General features: G+C 37.2%; 1 protein-coding gene across 1 annotated transcript in view; it reads right to left on the reverse strand.

Moving 5' to 3' along the window:
* barr (non-SMC condensin I complex subunit H) overlaps positions 1–22455 on the reverse strand; it is a 462459-nt gene that overhangs the window by 182681 nt on the left and 257323 nt on the right. Inside the window, exon 7 of the mRNA XM_090374633.1 lies at positions 3476–3547. Within this exon, the coding sequence (XP_090230759.1) occupies positions 3476–3547 (72 nt within the window). The remainder of the gene's footprint in view (positions 1–3475; positions 3548–22455) is intronic.

Genomic DNA, 22455 nt, shown 5'->3' on the forward strand with positions numbered 1-22455 from the left:
CCATCACTAGTAACTGTGCATATTCTTTTGCAGGTTTGTCTGTCTGCTGGAAGAAAATCTGTGACTCAAACTAAGAAATGATTTCACAAGGTATTGCTCCTTGATGAAATGCTATCATTGGTCGGGTAAAACAATCGAAGGAAACTGGTTCTGCCATTTGAGTGAAACTACCCAAAGTACTAGAAAAGACTATAAGAATGACTGAAAACATTGCACCTGTAAGAACACATTTCAAGAAATGTCCTGCTCAGTTGGCATGGAGACATTCAAAATGACTAGGAATTTCAAGACAAACCCCTCAGCTGAATTTTACATCTGTACTTACACTTTCACCCCTACAAGAGACCACTCACACAGGAATTGAGTGAATGTTGCACTGGATAGTTGGTGACAACATCATTTCTCATTACATTTAGCTGCAGCGGCTAGGCAGATTGTCTGATCTTTCTAGCCCAATTTCTTTTCTGTTCAGTTTTCTTAAGAGCAAGGTTTATAACAAATCTTAAACAATAACTGAAGTGAAAGAGAGAATCATGGAGGACTCGAGCAATTAATGATGCCAAGAGTATTGGCATAACACAGAATGTCACAAAAAAGAATTAAAGAATGTACTGACAATAAAGGAAAGCACTTAAATGATGTCATATTTAAAACAAAGTAATTATTAAAAATTATACTTTGTTTACTGGGTTGACATCATTGCAACACCAGGGTACCTCCCCAACCACTGATGAGGAGCCAATAAGTTCCAAAACGGTGCCGTATGGGTGATGGTATCCGCTGAGAATAAGTAACAATAGTCTTCTCCTATGGTGAAGTGTTACTTATTCGAGGTAGTGCAATATCATGGCAACTCGTGAAGGTATTCACAATATGAGATATACTTCATGATGCCAATTTATAACTACTTAAGTAGTTGGCTATGTACAGAAATGATGCAATTGCAACTAGTTAAACTCTGAGGCTTTAGCCCTAAACTACACCAATGAGTCAAAACATTATGACAGCAAGTCGTTATGCAAATAGAAGCAAATGCAGATGAACTACGGCACGGGCACAGGTCGGGAAATGGTATAAAACACACCTAATACTGAACTCCATTAATCAGAGTTACTCTTGTTCTTCAGATGGGAAAGGCAACCAACTTCAGCGAGTTTGACAAAGGCAAAATTGTAATGACCAGACAACTGGGTCAGAGCATATCCAAAACGGTATGGCCGGTGGGATGCTCACGGTCAGCCATGGTTAGGACCTACCGAAAGTGGTCTGAGGAAGGAAAACCCACAAACCGCTGGCAAGGTGGTGGATGACCATGGCTCATCGATGCTCGAGGTGAGCAAAGGCTCTCCCGGATGGTACATGGCAACAGAAGAGGGACCATGGTGCAACTTGCCGGTAAGTGGAATGCTGGTGATGGGAGTAATGTGTCACAACACACAGTACATCAAACCCTGCTGAAAATGGGGCTGAAAAGTAGCCTCAGGCAGCTCCGAGTGCCCATGCTAACCATGGTTCACCGGTGACAGTGACTACAATGGGCACGCAAACGTCACAACTGGACCTTGAGTGATTGGAAGAAAGTTGTCTGGTCTGATGAATCACATTTCCTGTTGCACCAATTGGATGGCTGAGTATGTGTCCATCGTTTATCTGGGGAAGTGATGGTGCCTGGATGCATCGTGGGACGAAAACAAGCCGGTGGCAGCAATGTCATGCTTTGGGTGATGTTCTGCTGGGATACCCTGGGTCCAGTCATCCATGTGCCGGGCACTCTGATGCCTACCACCTACTAAACATCACTGCTGACCAGATACACCCTTTCGTGGCAACAGTCTTCCCCTCTGGCTGGCGGTGCCATCTTTCAGCAGGATAATGCGCCATGCCACACCACCCAGATTGTTTGAGACTGGTTCCCGGAACATGAGGAATACTTCCAGGTATTACCCTGGCCTCGAAATTCCCCAGACATCAATCCCATCGGGCATCTGTGGTTTGTGTTGGAACAGCAACTGCAATCTGCAGCGTCTAAACCACGGACCTTACAGGAGTTAAAGGATCTGTTGGTTACATATTGGTACCAGATACCACGACACATTTAGAAATCTTGTAGTGACCATGCCTCGCCGGGTACGAGCTGTTTTGGCTGCACGTGGAGGACCAACATCATATTAGTTAGGTGGTCATAATGTTTTGGCTCATCACTGTATACCATAATCTGTATTAAAAACTGCTCGTGGGAAGAATTATAACAAAACTTTAACAATTTAAAATATCAGTCTGCCATGCTCCATCCTGTACTTGCGCACACACACACACAATTCAGGTAAAATGTACGCATGCCCCCCATAAAATGTACACATATATGCTCACATATGTACTCTAGAAAGGGTTAACATATAAGTTTGCTGCCAATACAAAGGTGGCAGGGTGATTAATGACAATAATTGAGACATATGACTTCAACAAGACCTAGTTAAATTATGCATATAGGCTGAAAAATGGCACCAAGTTTTAACATTAATATATGCAAGGTACTGCCATTTAAAAAGTAATTCCAGGGAAATATACTATTGGGGGGGGGGGGAACTCAACATTTGAGAATGAAAAAGACCTAGGCAGAATTGCAGTCCAACATGAAATTCTCTGAGTATTACAGACATGCTGCTAGGACAGCTCACATAGTTCAGTCAATGATATATATACAAGAATTATGATGCAGGAACAAAAGTGATTACACATCAGTATATGTCAACAGTTAGGCTGCATCTTAAGCACTGCATTACGAATTTACAGGTTTGGAAGTCTCATTTTATGAAGGATGTAGATTTGGGTACCATTCCCATGTTACTGTACCCAGTTTTCTCAACACTGTCATATTAAAGAAATAATATGGAGAAGATGAAATCAATTATGACTGGACTTCTCACCTCATTGATATTTAGTTGTACTCATGGGTATCTCTTTGCACTGCAGAACATCAAACCATTGGCTATTCAGTATTACAAAGTAGTAAATTAAAATATATAACATAAATTAGAATACATAATGTAAGAAAACAACGAAAATCAATTTTAAAAGCTCAAAATCATTCAATCTGTATTTTGCATAGTTGTGAAACCCCATTAAATGGCTGTCGAATTTATTTGTTTGTTTAGTAGTTATTGGCGCATCGGCTTCTGTGGCCATAGTGCACCTCCCAAGGTTCTTTGCAGTACTTTGATCCAAGCCCGAGGCGGGATTCGAACCTGCGACCTTTGGGTTGCCAGGCAGCACTTTACCCACCCGGCTAGCCCGGTCGGCTTGTCGAATTTATGAATACATTCACTTCATAAAAAAATAGGTTGCTAAAGTTAATACACATTTAATCAAAAACAAGGAGGCCACTTCAACAAACCTTCAACACTTCAACTTTTACACTTCAACAAGGCTTGTACAATAAGAAATTTAGTGGGTACTAACAATATTTTTAACATACCTCATAACATTGTTCCAGTTTGTTCATATTTAGTGATCTAATATTCTGTTCAACAGTATTACTTCTCTTTACCTGGAAAAATATATATATATATATATAAAATAATAATTATAAATACAATACTGCATTTCTTTACAAGTAATATTTTTTTTACAATATTCTTTACACTGCAGAATATTTTGACATTCGTTAAAGAAGTAACTAATAATTCCATACAAATCTTCATATTAATCAGTTATATATTTAGAGTATCTCTCACAAACAATCATTAATGTATTCCCAAAAACAGCAATGATCAGTGAAACCATTTTTTCAAGAGAAGCAACAAACTCATTTTTATACAATATTAGTTTTGCCTTATTCCTAGAGGCAAAAATTACAATACAAAAAATGAGAGAGTTTAGTCCCCATTGGACTAAATCTATGAAGTGTGATTAACCTAACACCATTTTAACAAATATTAAAGCAAGACATCCATTGGAAAAATAAAAAATAAAAATAGTAGGAGAACGAGATTGCATATTGTAATTAATATGTTTGCTGCCTTTACACATTTAATCGTAAAATTGCACAGTGATGTGCCACAATAATTACACTGGTCAACAAGATTTTGCTAACATGGGTGAAAGTAAGCATTTTCTGTTAATCTGTATGTGCTGATTATGACTATGACAGTAAAACGTTTCTATCACATCACATTTTTTTACAAAAATGCAAAAACAATTTAAAAAAAAAACTTAAATAGTTTAAAAATAAACGAAATCGTCCAATATCACACTCTGTACCTTTCCAGGTTGAATTTATTGTAACAAAAGAGACATATCTGTGTTGTTTAATGGTATACTAATACCACTTTTCAGTTTTATGGTCCCGAGGAGTGTCCACTCAGAGTTATATTGCTATAATCCTTATGCTGTAGCACATTTGGACCCTATTATATTTCTGGCGGCCAGGTGCCTCTGTGAAAGACAACTTATTTACAACCTGTCTTTAGCCTTTAAATGTACATTATTGGGGTTAGTTTTGATTTGTAAGATCTAGTGGCAGGTTGTGGTGTTTTAAAGTTTCATTTTGATCTTATGAAACCTCTTTTTTTTTCTTTTTTTTTTTTGTAGTTGTTGGCGCATCAGCTTCTGTGGCCATAATGCGCCTCCCAAAGTTTTTGGAGTACTTTGATCCAAGCCCGAGGCGGGATTCGAACCAGCGACCTTTGGGTTGCCAGGCAAGCACTTTACCCACCCAGCTAGTCCGGTCGGCTGAAACCTCATCAAATGGAGTGAAAACGTTGTATGTGTGTTAATTTGCCACACAATTTTTGCTATGTTTGTGAACAATTTACAGTGAAGTCACAACGTCGATCAATCATAGACAAGGTGAAACAAGCTTATTATTTTTATTTTGGTTGTCATGTGGGTGATCAGGATAAAAAATGGGCAATGCATATGTGCTGTATAACATGTATGTAAATCTGACTTAATGAATGACGGAGAACAATTCTAAAATGCCTTTTACTGTTCTGATGATTTGGCGAGAACCAACAAGTCACCTCGAAGATTTTTATTTCTGCCTCACAAATACTAAGGTGTTTTCAAGGAAAAATAGAGTTATAATAAAATATCCCAATCTTCCATCCGCAATAAGACCAGTGCCACACACACTGGAACTCCTTATTCTGGAAGAAGAGCAAGAGTCACTAGAGCCCATAGCTGCCCTGTCAACATCTGCCAATCCTAGTGACAATCCTGAAAATGATAAAAACCCCACACTTAATTGAGCAAAGTGAATTTAATTATTTGGTTATGGATTTAAATCTTTGAAAACAACAGGCTGAGCTATTGGATCTAGTTTGCAACAGTGGAATTTACTGGAAAAACCAACGAGGATTTCTGTGTTTAGAAACTGAAATGAAAAGTTTGCGGATTATTATCAAATGGAAGGTTCTCTTTGTGTCTGCAAAGATGTAAACGTATTGACGGATGAACTAAGGTTTGAACACAATCCTGAAGAATGGAGATTATTCATCGATTCTTCTCAACTCAGTTTAAAAGCAGTTTTGCTATACAATGGCAAAATCAAACCATTAGTCCCAGTGGCTCATTCAGTGACTATCAAAGATACCTATGATAGCATGTCATTGCTATTAAATGCCTTAAACTATAAGAAATATTGTTGGAAAATCTGTGATTTAAAAGTAATCGCTTTGTTGATTGGGCTAAAGGGCTGTTTCACTAAGTATTGTTGTTTCCTGTGGTTATGGGATAGTCAAGCAGTAGAATATCATTATATTGTGAAGGAATGGTCAATGAAGAAGAATATGTTCCCAGGAAACTTAACATCAAATGCACGCCTTTAGTGAAACCTAAAATGGTGTTTCTCCTGCCTTTGCACATTAAGTTGGGTCTCATGAAAAATTTTGTAAAAGCTCTGGACAAAATTAGCGAACGTTTCGAGTACTTAAAAAGCCACTTTCCAAAATTGAAGGAGGGTGTATTCGTAGGCCCACAAATTAGACAGCTTTTAAAGGATGAAATCTTTGAAACTAAACTTAACGCTACTGAATCAGCTGCAAGGAAATCCTTCAAAGGCTGTTAGTGGATTTTTAGGGAATAAAAGAGTAGAGAACTATAAAGAGTTGATAGAAGAATTCGCATAACTATCAAAAGTTAGAATGCTGAATGTAGCTGAAGATACACTTCCTACATTTGCAAAACTGGACTTCTTTCCACCTAGATATCTACACTATGGAGCAGGGGTATCAAGGATGATGGGATCCAGCAAATAATGGGCGACTATTGCTGGTTTCTGATAAGGGAGAACCATTCTGCTCACAAGAGAAAAAAATAATTGTAAGTAGTACGATTTCCTATTTTTGCTTCCACTTTTGTGAGTAAATTGTTTACTTAAATCAAATAGGTGTTTATAAAGTTTAAATATGTTATTTTCTATCCATTTGGAATGTTTACTGGTCGTCATTTCAATTTCAAGCAATTAATTTACAAGAAAAGCAGTCAAGTACATTTTGATAAGTAAAATTTCACAATTTTTGGAAAAAAAAAGGAGCACGAAGCCATAACATGAAAATTTGACATGCTACTAACTTTCTACTGTCATTTTCGTTTTCAGCACATGCAATTTAGACAAAATCAGTTGATTTCGATCATGTTACCAAAAAAAGTTTAATTGTTAGCTAGTGTTATTCGAGTTTAAAATGTACCCAAGCAATACAACATAATGCATGTCAGCAGATATTTTTAAGAATGTCAACCAACGAGTTCTAGTTAGTTATTAGTTATTTGGTTTTTAGGAGCATTAGCAACTAAGGCCATATTGCTCCGGGATATGCGGTGGTCATTCTCTGACCTTTCCACATCCTCTGTATTTGGTGGTGACTGGCTCGAACCCCGGTCTAATCAAGAAGTGTGTGCTATGCACTGCTGCTCCTTCCCACCTGGCTATGGAGACGCCTCCCCCAACGAGTGCCATAAACGTAAAGGCACATGAAATTAACAAGTGCTCTGTACTGGCACACTGACTGAATGCTTGCAATAATGTTTGTCTTTTGTTTACAGAATTGGCACACTTCGATTGTGGTAGTTTAAGTACATGAATAAACTTTTTACAAAATTTTTAAGATTTGTTCTGATTTATAGCTCAGCACAAAAGTGTTTGCTTTTAGCAATGAATTCCAAACTTTTAATTTCCAACCATTATGTACGAATTTTTGGAATACTGAGGATGTCAAAATGTTGATTTTCTCACAGCACACTGAATGGGTTAGCTTAAGTGGCAGCAAACATGTTCAGTAGCTAAAGAAAATGGGGGGAGGGGGATTAACCTTCTGGCTGTTAGTGAAGTACTGAACATATCTGCTGCATCCTGTAGAAAAACATGGGTAATGAAACAAGTGTATTCTAGCACTTCAAGTTAACTCTACGGCATTCCAAACACATAGAGTGCATTTATGATTTCCCCCTCTTGATAATATATAGCCGTAATTATTTGCTCTTTGGCTTATTTTATTTATCCATCAAGAAAGCTTATTTATTTCAATATTACAATATTATACGATCAATTCACAAAAATCTGTTTCAATTTCAACTGTGTAAAGCAGGATTCTCTTTCAGAATAAATTGCTTTTACAAAATGTTGTAAGGAAGAATACATGAAATTACCTCAAAATAACTGAGAACAGTGATTATCATTTTATTTATTTATTATTATTTTTTTTTTTGACAATATAGTGAGAATTAAGTAACCGAAGAAAATAGGGGAGGGAGAATTAAACCTCTGATTGTTAGTGATGAACTGAACACGTGTGTCACCAACTGAACAAAAACTTCAGTTGGTAAAAAAAAAAAGAATGTACTAATGCACTTAGTACATTCTTTTTATTTGCACATCTGTCTCCATTTTATTATAGTGTGAATGCAGATATAGTTGGTGTGCTACTTTATACAATTCACAATATACTCTTGTAATGTATTTTCAAATTAAATTAAAAATATGCTCTATTTCAATGTCTAAAAATATCATTTATTATTAATATTTAATTATACCATAGAAAGTAAGGAAAATCAATGAAATTGCAAAAAAATCCAGTGTTGTGCCTTAAATACAATGCATGACAAATTAATTAAAAAATCCCCATGAGCTATCCTAGCAGCATGACTGCACTGTTCAGAGAACTTCATAATCCAACTGCACAATAACCTCCCCCCACAGCTGGTATGCTAATCTGATATTACTGATCCCTGTATAAAATGTTGCCAGGTGCATTCCTAGGGTATGTGGTGCCAATTGAAATTTGGCACCCCTTTAAAATTTTCTTCATATGCATATATAAGTTTCAGGTTTTCAGGTGCCCCTTGAATGTTGGCGTATGGGTGCAGTGCACCTCTTGCACTCTCAGGATGGCCTGTCCCTGTATCTTGCATTCATCAATATTAAACTTTAATTGCTATTTCTCAACTTATCTGGCTAATTCATCTAGAACTTGTTGCAATAGCACACCCTAATTACTGCGAGTAACTACCCAGCCAACCACCGTATCATGCAAAATAAGATATACATCCGATATGCCTTCATCGATAAGATTAATAAATATAGAAATCAACAATGGGCTCTGCACTGAACCCCGGGGTACTCCAGTAATAACACTAATCAAAGAGGAACAGTGCCCACTGATAACCACTTGTCTTCTCCCACTCAACCATGCTTTTATACATAGCAGTAACTTGTATTGCTTTGATGGAGAATCCAAAGCTTGAACGGAGCTTTCCACAGCATCCCAAAGATGCTCCAAAGGAATCATACCTGGTAAACAGGGAGGCCATTCCATGATGGTAAAATCTGCAGAATGCTCTTCAAACCATGTTGTAGAACCCACAGCTCTGTGGGTGCACGATGACCATGAAAGGATGCAGATGGTCTGCAAGGATGACACGTAACCTGGACTGCTCAGAGATGCGTCTAGATGTACTAGAGGTCCCAACAGTGCCAGTTGAACATGCCCCAGACCATTACCGACCATCCACCTACTTGAACAGTTCCTTGTTAAAACGACGGGTACATAGCTTCATGTAGTTTCCACCAGATATGCACCCTCCCGTCCACTAAAAATAATGGGAAACGGGACTCATCAAACCAGGAGACCTGTCTCCAATCATCCAAGGTCCAGTGCTGAAGTTCTTTCGCCCAGTTGAAGCGCACAGTCCTGTGTTGTGGTGTTAGCAAAGGGACTCTGTTGGGTCGGCGGCTCCAATAACTTATTGCGGCTAATTATTGCCTAATGGTCTTGTTGGAGACGTTTCTGGCATCTCCCTTGTTGAAGTCGGTGGTGATTTATGCCACTGTCGCTCACCGCTTGGCTGAAACACTGCAAGACAGATGTGGATGGCCACGTTCATCCACCACGTTTCTCTGCCCACAGTGCTGTCCACGATGAGATGTTATTCTGGAAATAACATATTCTCGATACACTCTTGATACTGTCGAACAGGGATAGTGCAATTGCTGTACCACCTCCACGATAGATTGACCCATGTGTCAGGCACCCACTATCATTCCTCTTTCAAAGTCGGTTATCTCACAACGTTTATCCATACTGACATCGAATTACCGTCTACATGAATGCAGTGTATCTATATATCTGCCAAGCGGTGGGTTCGTTCACTAGTGAGAGGGGTGACAGCGTCGTTGCATTGTCCAGGAACCAGGCATCCCATGAAATTTTGTCCTGTATTACACAAATTATTCTTTGCATCCAGTTCCTTTGTTACTGTCACAGTATCCAATCAGATTGGCCAAACAAGGTCAACCCTTGAAAACTCCATGCTGTGACTACATTCCTGTCTAGAAGGGTCTGCATTACTTCTTTCACCACTAACTCCATTATTTTCTCTAATACAGAAGTTAAGTTAGCAGGTCTTAAATTATCCAAGTCATTCTTTGATTCTCCATTTGCACATCTCTAGTCCATAAGGACCACCCCTGAATCCAAGGTTGCTCTCAAAATTATGGCTAAAGGTTTGATTGCCTCTTTTTCTGACTCCTCTAATATAATTGGAGATCCCATCCAACCAACGTGCCTTTTTTAATGTTTAGTTTAAACAATAAAAAATTTCTTTCACTTTTCTCTCTCGGTTATCACAAAATCGATTAGCTATTTGTTAGAATTTGACTTTTAGCTTCCCAATTCCTAAAAAACTTTTCATGTGTTAATGAATATGCAAAATAGGTATTCAGTTTATCACAAACCTGACCTGGATTATTAATAGTTAAACCATTCATGTCTATGAGAATGATGTGATTTATCCACTTTTTCTTTACATATGTAAATAAGTTTTAACTGCTTCTCTTTGCATTCTTTGGTAGAGATTTCTCATACCGACTGTAGCTTGCCAAACCTCCTTCATGGCTACATTTCAGGCTAGTTTATTTCTACTGTAGGCTTCTGTATAACCTGATAATTTATATGCATCCCTTCTTTTTTCTTCTCTGCCATTTGTCTCAATTATCCAGCTGACATCCATTTAGGTCTAAGCCTTGAACTACATTTCTTAGTTGGCATGAAAAGCCTAGTAGCTTCTATGATTATTTCCCTGAATGCTTTCCACTTTGACGTAGACAAGTGGTCAGGAGCAAGAGTGCAATAGCATGTGTTCTTTAAGTGCACTGGGATTCAGGCCCATGACTACTAAATACAATTAATGCTTGTACTGATGATTTATTGTAAACTCCATTGACCCAGTGGTCACGGTGGAGTATAAACAAGAATTTGTTTTTTGGTAACAACAGCAGTTGGTCTCACTGTATAGAATTTAAAAATTGTATGAGACCACTGTAGTCTCCTTTATGAAAGAAAAAAACACTTCACTTTACCCTTGATGGTAGTTAGATCTTTAAGTAAATACACTAATCACTGCCACCTAGTGTTTTTTTTTTCCTCTGCAGATTCTTAATGGATAAATAATCACTGCTGATAATCAGATCAAGAGCATTACTCTCTTGTTGCCTCTCTAATATTCTGCTGTAGAAAACAGTAAATAAATCCAATAAATCCACAAAAGTTTTGTTAGTTTGTGAGTGACCAACCCATAAGTTCCAGTCAATATCTTGAAAGTTTAAATTCCCCATTATAAAACAATCTGATTTAGTGGGCCAATCTATTTCTCTGTACAGTTTTTCTTTATACTCAACACAGTCATTAGGCCTATAACACACTTGTACTTCTCAGTTTGTTTTCCAAGTGCTTATGCACATCAAACTGACTCAACAATGTACTGGCCACCCAGGTCAACTGGATGCACTGCCTTAGATTTTATATGCTTCTTAACTAAGAGCATAATCCCCATCATATCTCCTGTCCTGTCTATTGTTTCTGTAACTTAGAATATTGGGGGGTGGATGGTGGCAGTAACTGCAAAAGTGTCATCATGTTTGTACTTGGCTGCTGTTTTTTTTTTTTTTTTTTTTTTTGATTAATGACGAATATTTGAGTTGTTTAGTGTTAGTTTGCTTTGGGGTTATTTCTGAACCTCTTTTGACATTTGCTGTACATTCTGTGTTTGTTTTTTGAGGAATTGTTTAATTTATTTCTCTTGGTGGCAATGGTGGCATCAGCATGGCTGCCATTGTGTTAGCATTACCGATTATTGTTAATGAGATTTATTTGCATTTCTAACTGTTGTTACTTCTAATACTGGGATCTAAGCTGTGATATAAACTCTCTTGACACCAAAGTTAATTTCAGGTATAGTTTGTTTAACATTAACATTTTGTATATAATTACATTCTTATTTCTGTACTAACCTGCGCTAGTTTGAGGTGACTCGATGCTGACAGCCACTGTGTGGCAATTTATAGTTGTTTAGGTTTAAGAATTCTATTTTGCAATTTATAACACAAAACACATTATAGATTAATTAAACTTGGGAAATTAATAACGTTGCTTAGGTTTAAGAAATTTAAATTTGCTTTACCACTTTGTCACTGGTATTTTTGAAGGGGGGGGGAAGCCTCTCTGTGGCATATTTTGGTTTTGCTTTTATGCAGCATGTTTGAATTAATTGATTGCTCTTGTTATTTAATAGATTTTGATTTATTCTCTACTTATAGTAGTTGATGTTAATTTCATTTTGCTCAATGTTATAGAGAGTTTTTGTTGAAGTTCATTTAATATGGATCCAAAATCTAGTACAATAAGTAAACCCCTTGCAGATTTGGAGGGAGAGGGTACTTCTCCTTTATTACCTCCTAAAATGCCTTCATCTCAATCTGAATTAAGAAAACTGATTGAGTTTAGGTATGCTCGAGGACCTGTTACAAGAGAGGTGTAAACACGCAGTGGCAATTGCAGTCTGATAGAGCTTCCCTTGGATTCTTCTGAGATTAATTCTAAATCAGATATTAACCTTAAACCAGGTAGTGACACAAATCCTAAAGCAAGTATTGATTTAGGATTGCAAACTTTGCTGATTGATAATGTACAGGATGTAGCCTTAGTTTATGGGAGAGAGGACATTAGGAGTTTTTTGTCCAGTAAAAGCAATAAAGTGACTAAAGTTACTGGTAATTTAATAAGGGAAAAGTGGTCAAACCTTGAGAGTGTTGCTACGTTGTTATTAATTGAATAACGAGAAGTTGAAGGCTATAAACAAGAAGGTTAGCAATAGAGATAATTTATTGGATAGTGTTGTGAAGTCTTTTTCGGCTTGGTTCCCTCTTAAGGATCACACAAGTCTCTGATTCTTGATTCGAATGATAATTGTTTAATTAGTTAAAGTTAAAGCCAGATAAAGTTAAGTTAATGACTCTGAGTTGCAAATTGCTTCTGCACATACTTTTGCCGAGATTGCTCGAGATGGAGCACAAACTAGGGAGAAGTTGGCATACATAAATGACAATGTTCTTTTTTTTTTTTTTCAAGCTAATTATAACAGTGATTTGAAGACAAGTGTGGATGATAAGAACCTAGTAACCAAGACTTTGAAATCTGAATTTAAAAATGTGAAGGTGAAATCTTTAAGATTAGCTAGGAATCATGGTATTGTTCTTAAGACTGCTTACAAAACTGATATGGAGCATATTTCTGCTTCTAGCTCTCTCATTTCTGCTGGTGTTATTTCTGGAGCTACCAGGAAGGAAAATCCTTCACTTCTTATTTATGATGCTCCAAAAGAACTGTTTAAGGAACAAATTATTGAAGACATATATTGCAAGAACTTAAAAAATATTCTGGTTTTATGGACGAAGTTAAGCATGATGTACAATGTCATTTTACTAAATCTAGATCTCTATAAACTGTCCACTGGGTCATTAGTTTTTCTCCAAAAATTTTCAAATGTATTTCATCTATGAGCAGAATTTATCTTGCTTTTGGATCACATAAATTTAGATATTTTACAATACTTACAAAAGTGCTACTTGTGTTGGGCTTTGGTCACACGACCCAACACTGCACTCATGATTCCCCATCCTGTGATCATTTGTTCTAGGAGTGGTCATGTTTTTTCAGAATATCAGTTTAAAGAGGAACTGGCTTGTTGTGTCAACTGTAAGCACCGTAAAAAGGCAATACCAACATTTTTTTTCTTTTTTTTTTGGTAAGTTGTTGGCGCATCGGCTTCTGTGGCCATAATGCACCTCCCAAGGTTTTTACAGTACTCTGATCCAAGCCCGAGGACAGGATTCGAACCCGCCAACCTATTGGGTTGCTGGGCAGGTACTTTACCCACCAGGCTAGCCCGGTCGGCCCCAATACCAACATTCAGGTGAGAGATATCTCTTGTCCTGAGTATATTAGAGCACTTGAACAGGCATGTCTGAGGGTAAACTCTTTGACTAGTTCTTTTAATTTGAGTAGTAAAGATCACAATGGAAATGTGATGGAAATGGTGTTATATGCGAAACAATTAAAAATTATGCAGCTAAATGGGCATAAACTTAAACTGTGGCCAAAGTGAGATTAGAATCTCAGCGGAACAAATCTCAGTTGATATTATTTCAATACTGGAGCCATATTTTGTAAAACTGTCTTCAAATCAGTTATCTAAAATTGTAGGTTTTCTATTACCTCAAGAGTTATACAAACTGAACCTTTAAATCCAAAGCTTGTATAGTTATTATGAATGATAATTTGGATGTAATGGTCATTAATAGCCTCTGTAACAGCTGTGTTACGTGTATGTTTATTACATACTTTTCTTTTTCATTTTACCTTTTGTCCATATACTGCCCTCCTTCTGAGGATATTAATGATATTTTGAACTTTTTAGACTTTGCTCTGTACTATGACTGGTTCCAGGAATATTGTAATAACATCCGATGTGAATGCTAAGTTTAATTTATGGTTTAGTGATGGGGCTGATACATGTGGCCAATTATTGTAAGATTTCATTATTAGTCATTTGTCAGTAATTAACAAATCTGATGTGCTCACCACATATTCTAGTTATTCAGGGGAAACTAACATTGATGTTACTATTGATGCAATTGCACTAAAATACACATAGTCTAATCTCTTTCGCAGCTTGAGGCTTTAAGCCCTAATGCCATTAGAGTCTTAACTTATATCATATACCATCAGGCATCTCTCATATTGTGAAGATATACTTCACAACTGTTTTGCCATCATTACATCACTTGAGCACCTACCGACCCACCGAAGGAGGACAAAATATCCCTGAAACGGTTCTGTCTGGGTGGTGGTATCCACTGAGAATAAGTAACAACAGTCTTCTCCTTCGGGTGAAGCGTTACTTATTTGAAGTAGGGCAATGTTATGGCAACTCGTCGTGAAGGTATTCACAATATGAGATGTAACTTAAATGATGCTGCTATTGCAAATTGCTAATCTATATTTAGCTGTGTATAAATGATGCAAATGCACTAAAATACACATAGTCTAATCTCTTTTGCAGCTTGAGGCTTTAAGCCCTAATGCATTAGTGTTACTTTAATACGGCATTTGTTAATACGGCATTTGGTGCCAATACTGAAAATTGGCATGTTGTTTCTCATTGGACAGTCAGTGATCACGGGTTTTGCTTTTTAATATAGTAGAAGTATTGTCTGCTGATTCTAGATTTTAATTACTCACAATTGATAAGATTTTCTAATAAAATATAGATTGGACAGCCTTTGATACTTCTATAGTTCTGGATTATCCTGAAGATTCTTTGCAAGATCTTAATGACTTCTACTGCTCTTCAAATTGCTGAGATGGTTCAAAAATCATTGACAAAAGCTTGCATATAAGTCTTCTTGTAAAAAGATTATAACGGAGCATACATGTCCTCTGGTGGTGAAATGAATTGTCTTTCTTGCATAAAAAGGTGCACTGGGCAAGGTGGAAATATCAACGTCACTGTCATTTGCCATCTTATGAGGTTGAACCTTTCTAATGGCATTATATTAATTTAAAGCTATTGCATCTCGGAAACGTTCAACTTGGGTAAATTTTATTCAAACCTCTGGGAATAAGAATCCATGGGGACTTCTAAACAAAATTACTAGAAATAAAACTTTTAATACTAACGTTTTTGGAACAGTTATTTGTAATACAGAGGAGACAATCGATTGGAACGATACAGTGAACCACATTTTGGACAAATTATTTTTAGGAACTATTTCTCTGATAAATCTGGGTGTGGCCAAAACAAGGCATATGTGGTCAAAACAAGGCAGGTTTCTCGGGAGATATCGAAAGATTGTCCTCAGGGATCAATATTAGGCCCATTTATATGGAATATGGTTCTGCAGTATTGGATTTCGAGAGATTTTGAGTTTACTAAAATAATTACAAATTACTGATTAATGGAAACTCTCATCAGGCTTTGGAAAATACCACAAATTATGTTCTCGCTGATCTTTTAGCATGGTCTGTCGATAATAAATTGGTAATTAGTCCAAATAAAATGAAAATGATGGTCTTTGGTTCTAAACTCGAAGTTAATCGTCCACCTCAAATAAAATTTAGTAACAAACAACTTCCGATGGTTGAAGAATTAATAAATGTTTAGGGATTACCATGGATAATAAGTTAAATTTTCATTCTCATTTATTTAATATTGCCCACAAAAATTAAGGGATTTACTAGCATTGGTTAGAATATCACATACTGATTGGGGGGTTTGTCTCGTTAAAACTACATCGATAGATTATAAGGGCGGTATTTCTCCCTATGGTCACCTATGCTTCAGGAGTATGGTTCCATAGGGTTGGCACTGTCTGGTTTAGTTCAAAATTGATTTCCATTCAGGTGAACTATGCGTCTGGCCAAGCTGAGGGTATGCAGGACCGTTTCTACACCACATTTACAGGTTCTAGCCGGAACACTGACTTTTGGACCTGGTGAATTTTACAGGTTTATGTTACTGCATTCGTAAACAAGCGATCAGCTGAAATTTTTGGAATAAGTATTAACACTGACATTAATAAGGAAAAAAACTAGATGTTTTAATGAACTGATTAAATATTTGGCAAACTAGATGGGACATGACTGCCAAAGGTCTGGTTACCAGAGCATTTTTTCCTGTCATTACTTTCTTTTTGAATAAGAAGAACCAAGATGGTTCTCTATGGGAATGTATTTGTCCTATTTACTTACTGGACATGGTTCTTTAAACGCAAAACTTTTCCAATTTTGGTTGTTATGTTTGTTTGTTATTTGGTTTTTAGGAGCATTAGTAACTAATGCCATATTGCTCCGGGATATGCGGCGGTCATTAACTGACCTTTCCGCATCCTCCGTATTTGGTGGTGACGGGCTCAAACCCCGTTCTAATCAAGAAGCGTGTGCTATGCATTGCTGCTCCTTCCCACCTGGCTACGGAGGCGCCTCCAATTTTGGTTGTCTGACACGGATCTCTGTTGATGTGGTTGTGAAGATTGGAAAACATTCTTTATGATTGTACATTATATAGTGATTTTAGAGAAAGATTAATGGTTAATATTGGGAGTATGACTTTAGGGTAGGAATGGATGTTTGTTCGAGATGAACAAACTTTGAATGCATTACAAGTTTTTGCAAACGCTGTTTTTATGCGAAGAGCTTCGAATAGGCAATTCACTATTTCTAGTAGTTAATGGTAACAGACGGTCTCTGACTATCTCGAATATGTTGATGGGTTTACTATTTAGTTTTATTGATAGCTGTTTTTGTCTCTTTTGTATTGTTTTACTCATTAAATTAATGTTTTTAGTTATTTAAAAGTGAAATTTTGTAGCTGATCGGAAGTTTAATGTAATATTATACGTTTCATATAAGGTTTAATTTATGACTTTGACGTTATAAATTTTTGTTATTACTTTTACGCTGTAAGGTGAGTTTCTAACCTTATATAGGCTTTTATTTTATTTATCTATTGCATGGATGCATGACTGTGTGTATCGAGATTGTTTTCGTTTGCTGTTCAAAATATAATTTATCTATTTTGTAAATGTTAGTATTTTGATGTTCTGCAGGTTTCTGTTTATATTTTATTTTTAATTTGTTGCATGATGTGTTCTGTTTAAAACGTTATTGATATCATACATCAAAGTTCTAATAACCATGCTTCCATGAGGTTACCTTCCTTGTACATAATTTTATTATGGTAAGTCTTGACCTTGTAAGGCATTTATATAATGATGTCTAATCTTAGATGTTTATCATATGAAGCCGTTTCTTGAACAATATGATGATCAACTTCATCAATTACGAAAGTGTGAAGTTTATGAAATCCTTATGTGACAGAAGATTTAGTTTGAACAGTCAACGGCATACTTACTATCTGGTTTGTGCAGCAGATTTATTTTATACCTTGCTTCTCGCCTGAAGATACCACTGGAAATATGAAGATTCGTTTTATCAAGAAGACCTCGACGATATTTAGTTGCAGAAGTGATGTCAGAGCTCTTGGTTCCCACGATTGTATAAGACCTAGTTGTTAGTGTTCAAAATTTTATGTGTTTTATTTTTTTTATAATTATTATTTTTTAAATTTAACTTAATTTTTTTTTAGGAAGCTTGTAAAGTACTAAGTTGAGAGTTAGGCGGATTTGAACTAACTTTCTGGGTGCCACCTTTCTGATTAATAAAAATGTAATGTCCTATCTGTATTTTCATCCCCACTGCTTGTTACGCTGCAGGTGCCTGCAGCCACAGAATCACCAATAGTCTCATAAAGAAACACCTACTGCAAGCCCAGAGAGATTTTTCCTGCTTACCATCTTGACAGCCTGCAGAACAGTGCCTGCATTTGCACTCCAGGTCATCCGCGGTAAGCTACTGATACAACATGAAGTAGCCTTCTACCATCTTCAATACTGGAGAAGGAAGAGACTTGCCACAAGAAACGGAGACTATGCAATAAACCTGAACATGTTAACTAAATAAGACAACAAAAGAATAATCCAAGAAATGAAGGCTGAGTGGAAAACTAGTTCTTCCTAGTGCCGAGCCAGTTCACTCGGCACTAGGAAGAAACACATATGAATTCCTACCAGAAGCTAAAGTATTCAACAAATAATATGCAACATGGTTCAGGCCTGGACTTCACCTATCGTTTTTGGTGACCAAACATGGCAGCATAAACTCAAAGTTATACTCTCCTGGCCTAACAAACTCAATACTCTGTCCTTACATCTTTTAATGCCACATTTATCAGGACCTAAGAGCTCAACTACAAATAATCACTGAAGTATAAGATCAAGAAAATATCAAGTCTCATCTTGACTCCTCAAAGATTCACCTCATTCACTGACTTTAGCATTAGTATTAGTAGAGGCATACGATGCAAAAAATAAAGCTTATGCAGCAAAAAAAAAAAAAAAAAAAAAACCCTCCCATTTCACCCCTCCATTCATTCCAAATGCCTGTCCAGCTCAGCCTTAAATTTATTTAGGCTATTAGCTTCCACAACAAAAGATGGAAGCCTGTTCCACCAATCAACTACTTGCTGGCTGAAGGCAAATTTCAGCACATCTATTCTACAACTATCTTTCCTCAATTTGAAACTGTGCCCCCTCAGGTTCTTGGTCTGAGCAAGAGGAAGAATCCCATCAGCATTCAGCTTGCTCAACCCATTCAAGGCCTTATACACCTCAATCAGATGACTTCGCATTAGTATTAGTAGAGGCATTAGTATTAGTAGGTGCCTACTCTCCAGGTGCCGCAATTTGCAGACCTTAAGCCTTTCTTGGTAAGAGCAAGGACGTGCCGGACGGCCTCTTCAAACACAGGAAAAGAATCCTTATAACTGTAAACAGAACCCGGACACAGATGGACCCCGATTTCGACAGTCATGAACAATGACAAAGACCAAGGCACAACGCCAAGTTGAAGAATCCTGATCGGAACCAAAGGGTTCCACTATCCTATCTCTAATTTTCTCAAGGGATGCATCTCTCTTCCATCTAACTACTGCTTAAAACTTTACCCCTCCCTCCCTGAAACCCGACTTCGCCCACTAACATACAATCTTCTTTTCACTTTCCCTTTTTGGGGGGGGGAGGCCTCCTCTCTGGAGGAACCTCTTATTGAGTGCACAGTCAGTGCAATGGGAACCCTGGCATGCTTCCACGTGGCGAGGGATGGAAGGCAGGGAGCAGTCAACAAATTTGTTCTATGCCCCATGCCTACAAAGAACCCAGGATCCGGAAAAGAACACTCAACAGAATACACACACACCATTACGCATCCACACGTCTCATACAGATGTTACAGCGGCTAATGGCGAAAACCCCGAAGATCACCATTAAACATAAACACATTTTGACATTTCCGTATGTCTTTGACAAACACTTTCAGGGCTATTTAACCAGAGAGAAACTTAACTCGGAATTTAATTTAAAATCTAGTAACAAGTCGAGATCTGCTCAAACCTGCAACTGGATAATTAAACTATCACCTAGGGTTTTGCAAATTATATTAAAGGAAGTAAGCAAGCCTTTAGCCATAATTATGTGAGCATCCTTGGACTCAGGAGAGGTCTCCTCGGACTGGAAATATGCAAATGTATTTCCAATTCATAAAGGGGATCAAAGGTGACAAGTAATTACAAACCTGTTAGTTTAACTTCTGTTTCAGGGAAAATAATGGAGTCACTGGCTAAAGAAGCATTGCAGGATTATCTTGACAAGAATGCAATTACAGTTCAGACACAACATGGGTTTGTCAAGGGGATGTCTTGTTCGACCAGTTTGATGGGATACTATGATGTGGTCACAAAGGAACTGGATGCAAAAAATAATTTTGATATCATATACAGGCAACCTTCGCACAACACGATACTTCTACAACAAGGTTTCGCTCTAACACAGTTTGAGAATTGCGGGAAATCTCTCATAACATGGTATTTTTGAGCCTTTGTGCTGGGAAAACCCAGCAACATATTATGTTAGATGTAATTTTCAACATTTCCATTCCTTTTTTGTGAATCCCAGCTGTTGATAAGCTAGTCGTTATCGCCGTTGTGATATTTTTCCAAAGCACTACCAAAAAACAAAAACAATATGCCATTTCCGGTTTATTGGTCTTTTCTGTTAGTGTAATCAATAAAAAACAGGTAGTAAACTCGATCTTCTTGAATTTGCCATAGTACCAATAGCTGGAATTCTGTGGGTTTTCACGTTATTATGGTGAAATGTGTTTCCCCTTCCATGAAATATTCAATCATATAAAAAAAACATAAATAAATTTTCAGAAACTCATTACTCCATATCATGTTTGTTGCAACTTGTGCGTGCTATGTTCTTTGTTATTAATTGCTTATGATTTTTACTGTTTTAAATTTTACAACAACAAAAAGAAAAAAAAAAAAAAAAAAAGTCAGTGAACAGAAATAAATTAATACGTACATATTACAGTACGTATTAATTAAGCATATATGTAAGCATAAATTTATTTTTATTTTACTAACTGGAAAATATTCTTCAGATTTTCAGATATCATTTAAAGTGGGGGGTCCACTGTATTTTGTTGGGAGATCCCTGGGTTAGGTTCTCTACTATCGAACTTCTGCTTGTTTGTGACCATAAAAAACAATTGAGACTTTGAAGAGTGCAGTTCGCGACTTTTAAAGAGAGCAGAAGGTACACGAAATCTAGATGCTGCAGAAGAGATTGTGCTTAGCGGCAATGAAGAAGAAGAAAATTAAATGAACATACATTATCTGACATATAAGTATCACAGTTTGTAATGTAAAACATTTGTTCAGTTATTACTATTTAAGTTACTACTATTATAAAAATAAAGTTTCCAATAGTTATAAAAAAAATGGTAGTAGCTTTGGAACATAACCCCTCCTTTTGTACTGGTTCTTAGTCCTGTATAACAGTTTCACATTACACGGGATTTTGTATGAACCAAACTACGTGTTATATGAGAGTTACACCTGTATTTGGATTTCAGGAAAGCTTTTGATACTGTTGCACATGGAAGACTACTGTACAAATGGGAGCAATATGCATTAAGAGCAAGCTGTTGCTAGGTATAAAAGGATGGTTGAGTGCAACAAGACAGAGAAGGGCAAGTTGTTGCTATGGATAAAGAGATGGTTGAGTAGGAGAAGACAGAGAGAGGTAATCAATGGACACTGCTCTTCATGGACTAAGGTTGAGAAGACAGAGAGAGGTAATCAATGGACACTGCTCTTCATGGACTAATGTTATTAATGGAGTCCCTAGTGGGCCCATCGTTGTTTTCTATATTTATCAATGATATCAATGAAGGTATATCAGGCTTAATGTCCAAGTTTGCAGTTGATACGATGGTTGGAAGGGTTGTTAATGGCAGAAATGGGAGATGGGCTGAAAGGTGGCAACTGAAGTTTAACATTGACAAATGCAAAGTACTGCATATGGGTGGCAATAACCCCAGAGTGAAGTACCGACTGTACGTTGGTAAAACACTCAGGGTAGTGGAGAATGAAAAAGACCTGGGGTAATTGTGCAGTCAGATATGAAGTTTTCTGAGCAGTGCAGACAGGCCGCCAGGGCAAGTCATGGGGTGGAACCATTGTTGTTTTGTATATTTATCAATGATATTGATGAAGATATATCAGGCTTAGTGTTGAAGTTTGCAGATGATACAAAGGTTGGCAGGGTTGTTAATGACAATAATGGCAGTGTGATACTGCAACAGGATCTAGATAATTTGGGCAGATGGGTTAAGAAGTGACATCTGAAGTTTAACCTTAACAAATGCAAAGTACTGCATATGGGTAGAAGTAACCCCAGTGAAACGTACCAACCGTGTGGTTCTACACTTAAGGTGGTAGAAAATGAAAAAGACCTGGGAGTAATTATGCAGTCAGATATGAAGTTTTCTGAGCAATGCAGACAGGCTGCCAGGGCAGGTCATGGGGTTTTGTCAATGATATATAGGAATTTTGCTAGCAGGGAAAAGGAGGTGATTGTGCATCTGTATAAGGCAATGGTCAGGCCACGCCTTGAATACTGCGTACAGGTCTGGAGGCCTCATTTTAGGAAGGATGTAG

Source organism: Mastigoproctus giganteus, chromosome 5 (genome assembly GCF_048544385.1).
Source record: "Mastigoproctus giganteus isolate SK-2022 chromosome 5, ASM4854438v1, whole genome shotgun sequence".
Taxonomy (NCBI): domain Eukaryota; kingdom Metazoa; phylum Arthropoda; class Arachnida; order Uropygi; family Thelyphonidae; genus Mastigoproctus; species Mastigoproctus giganteus.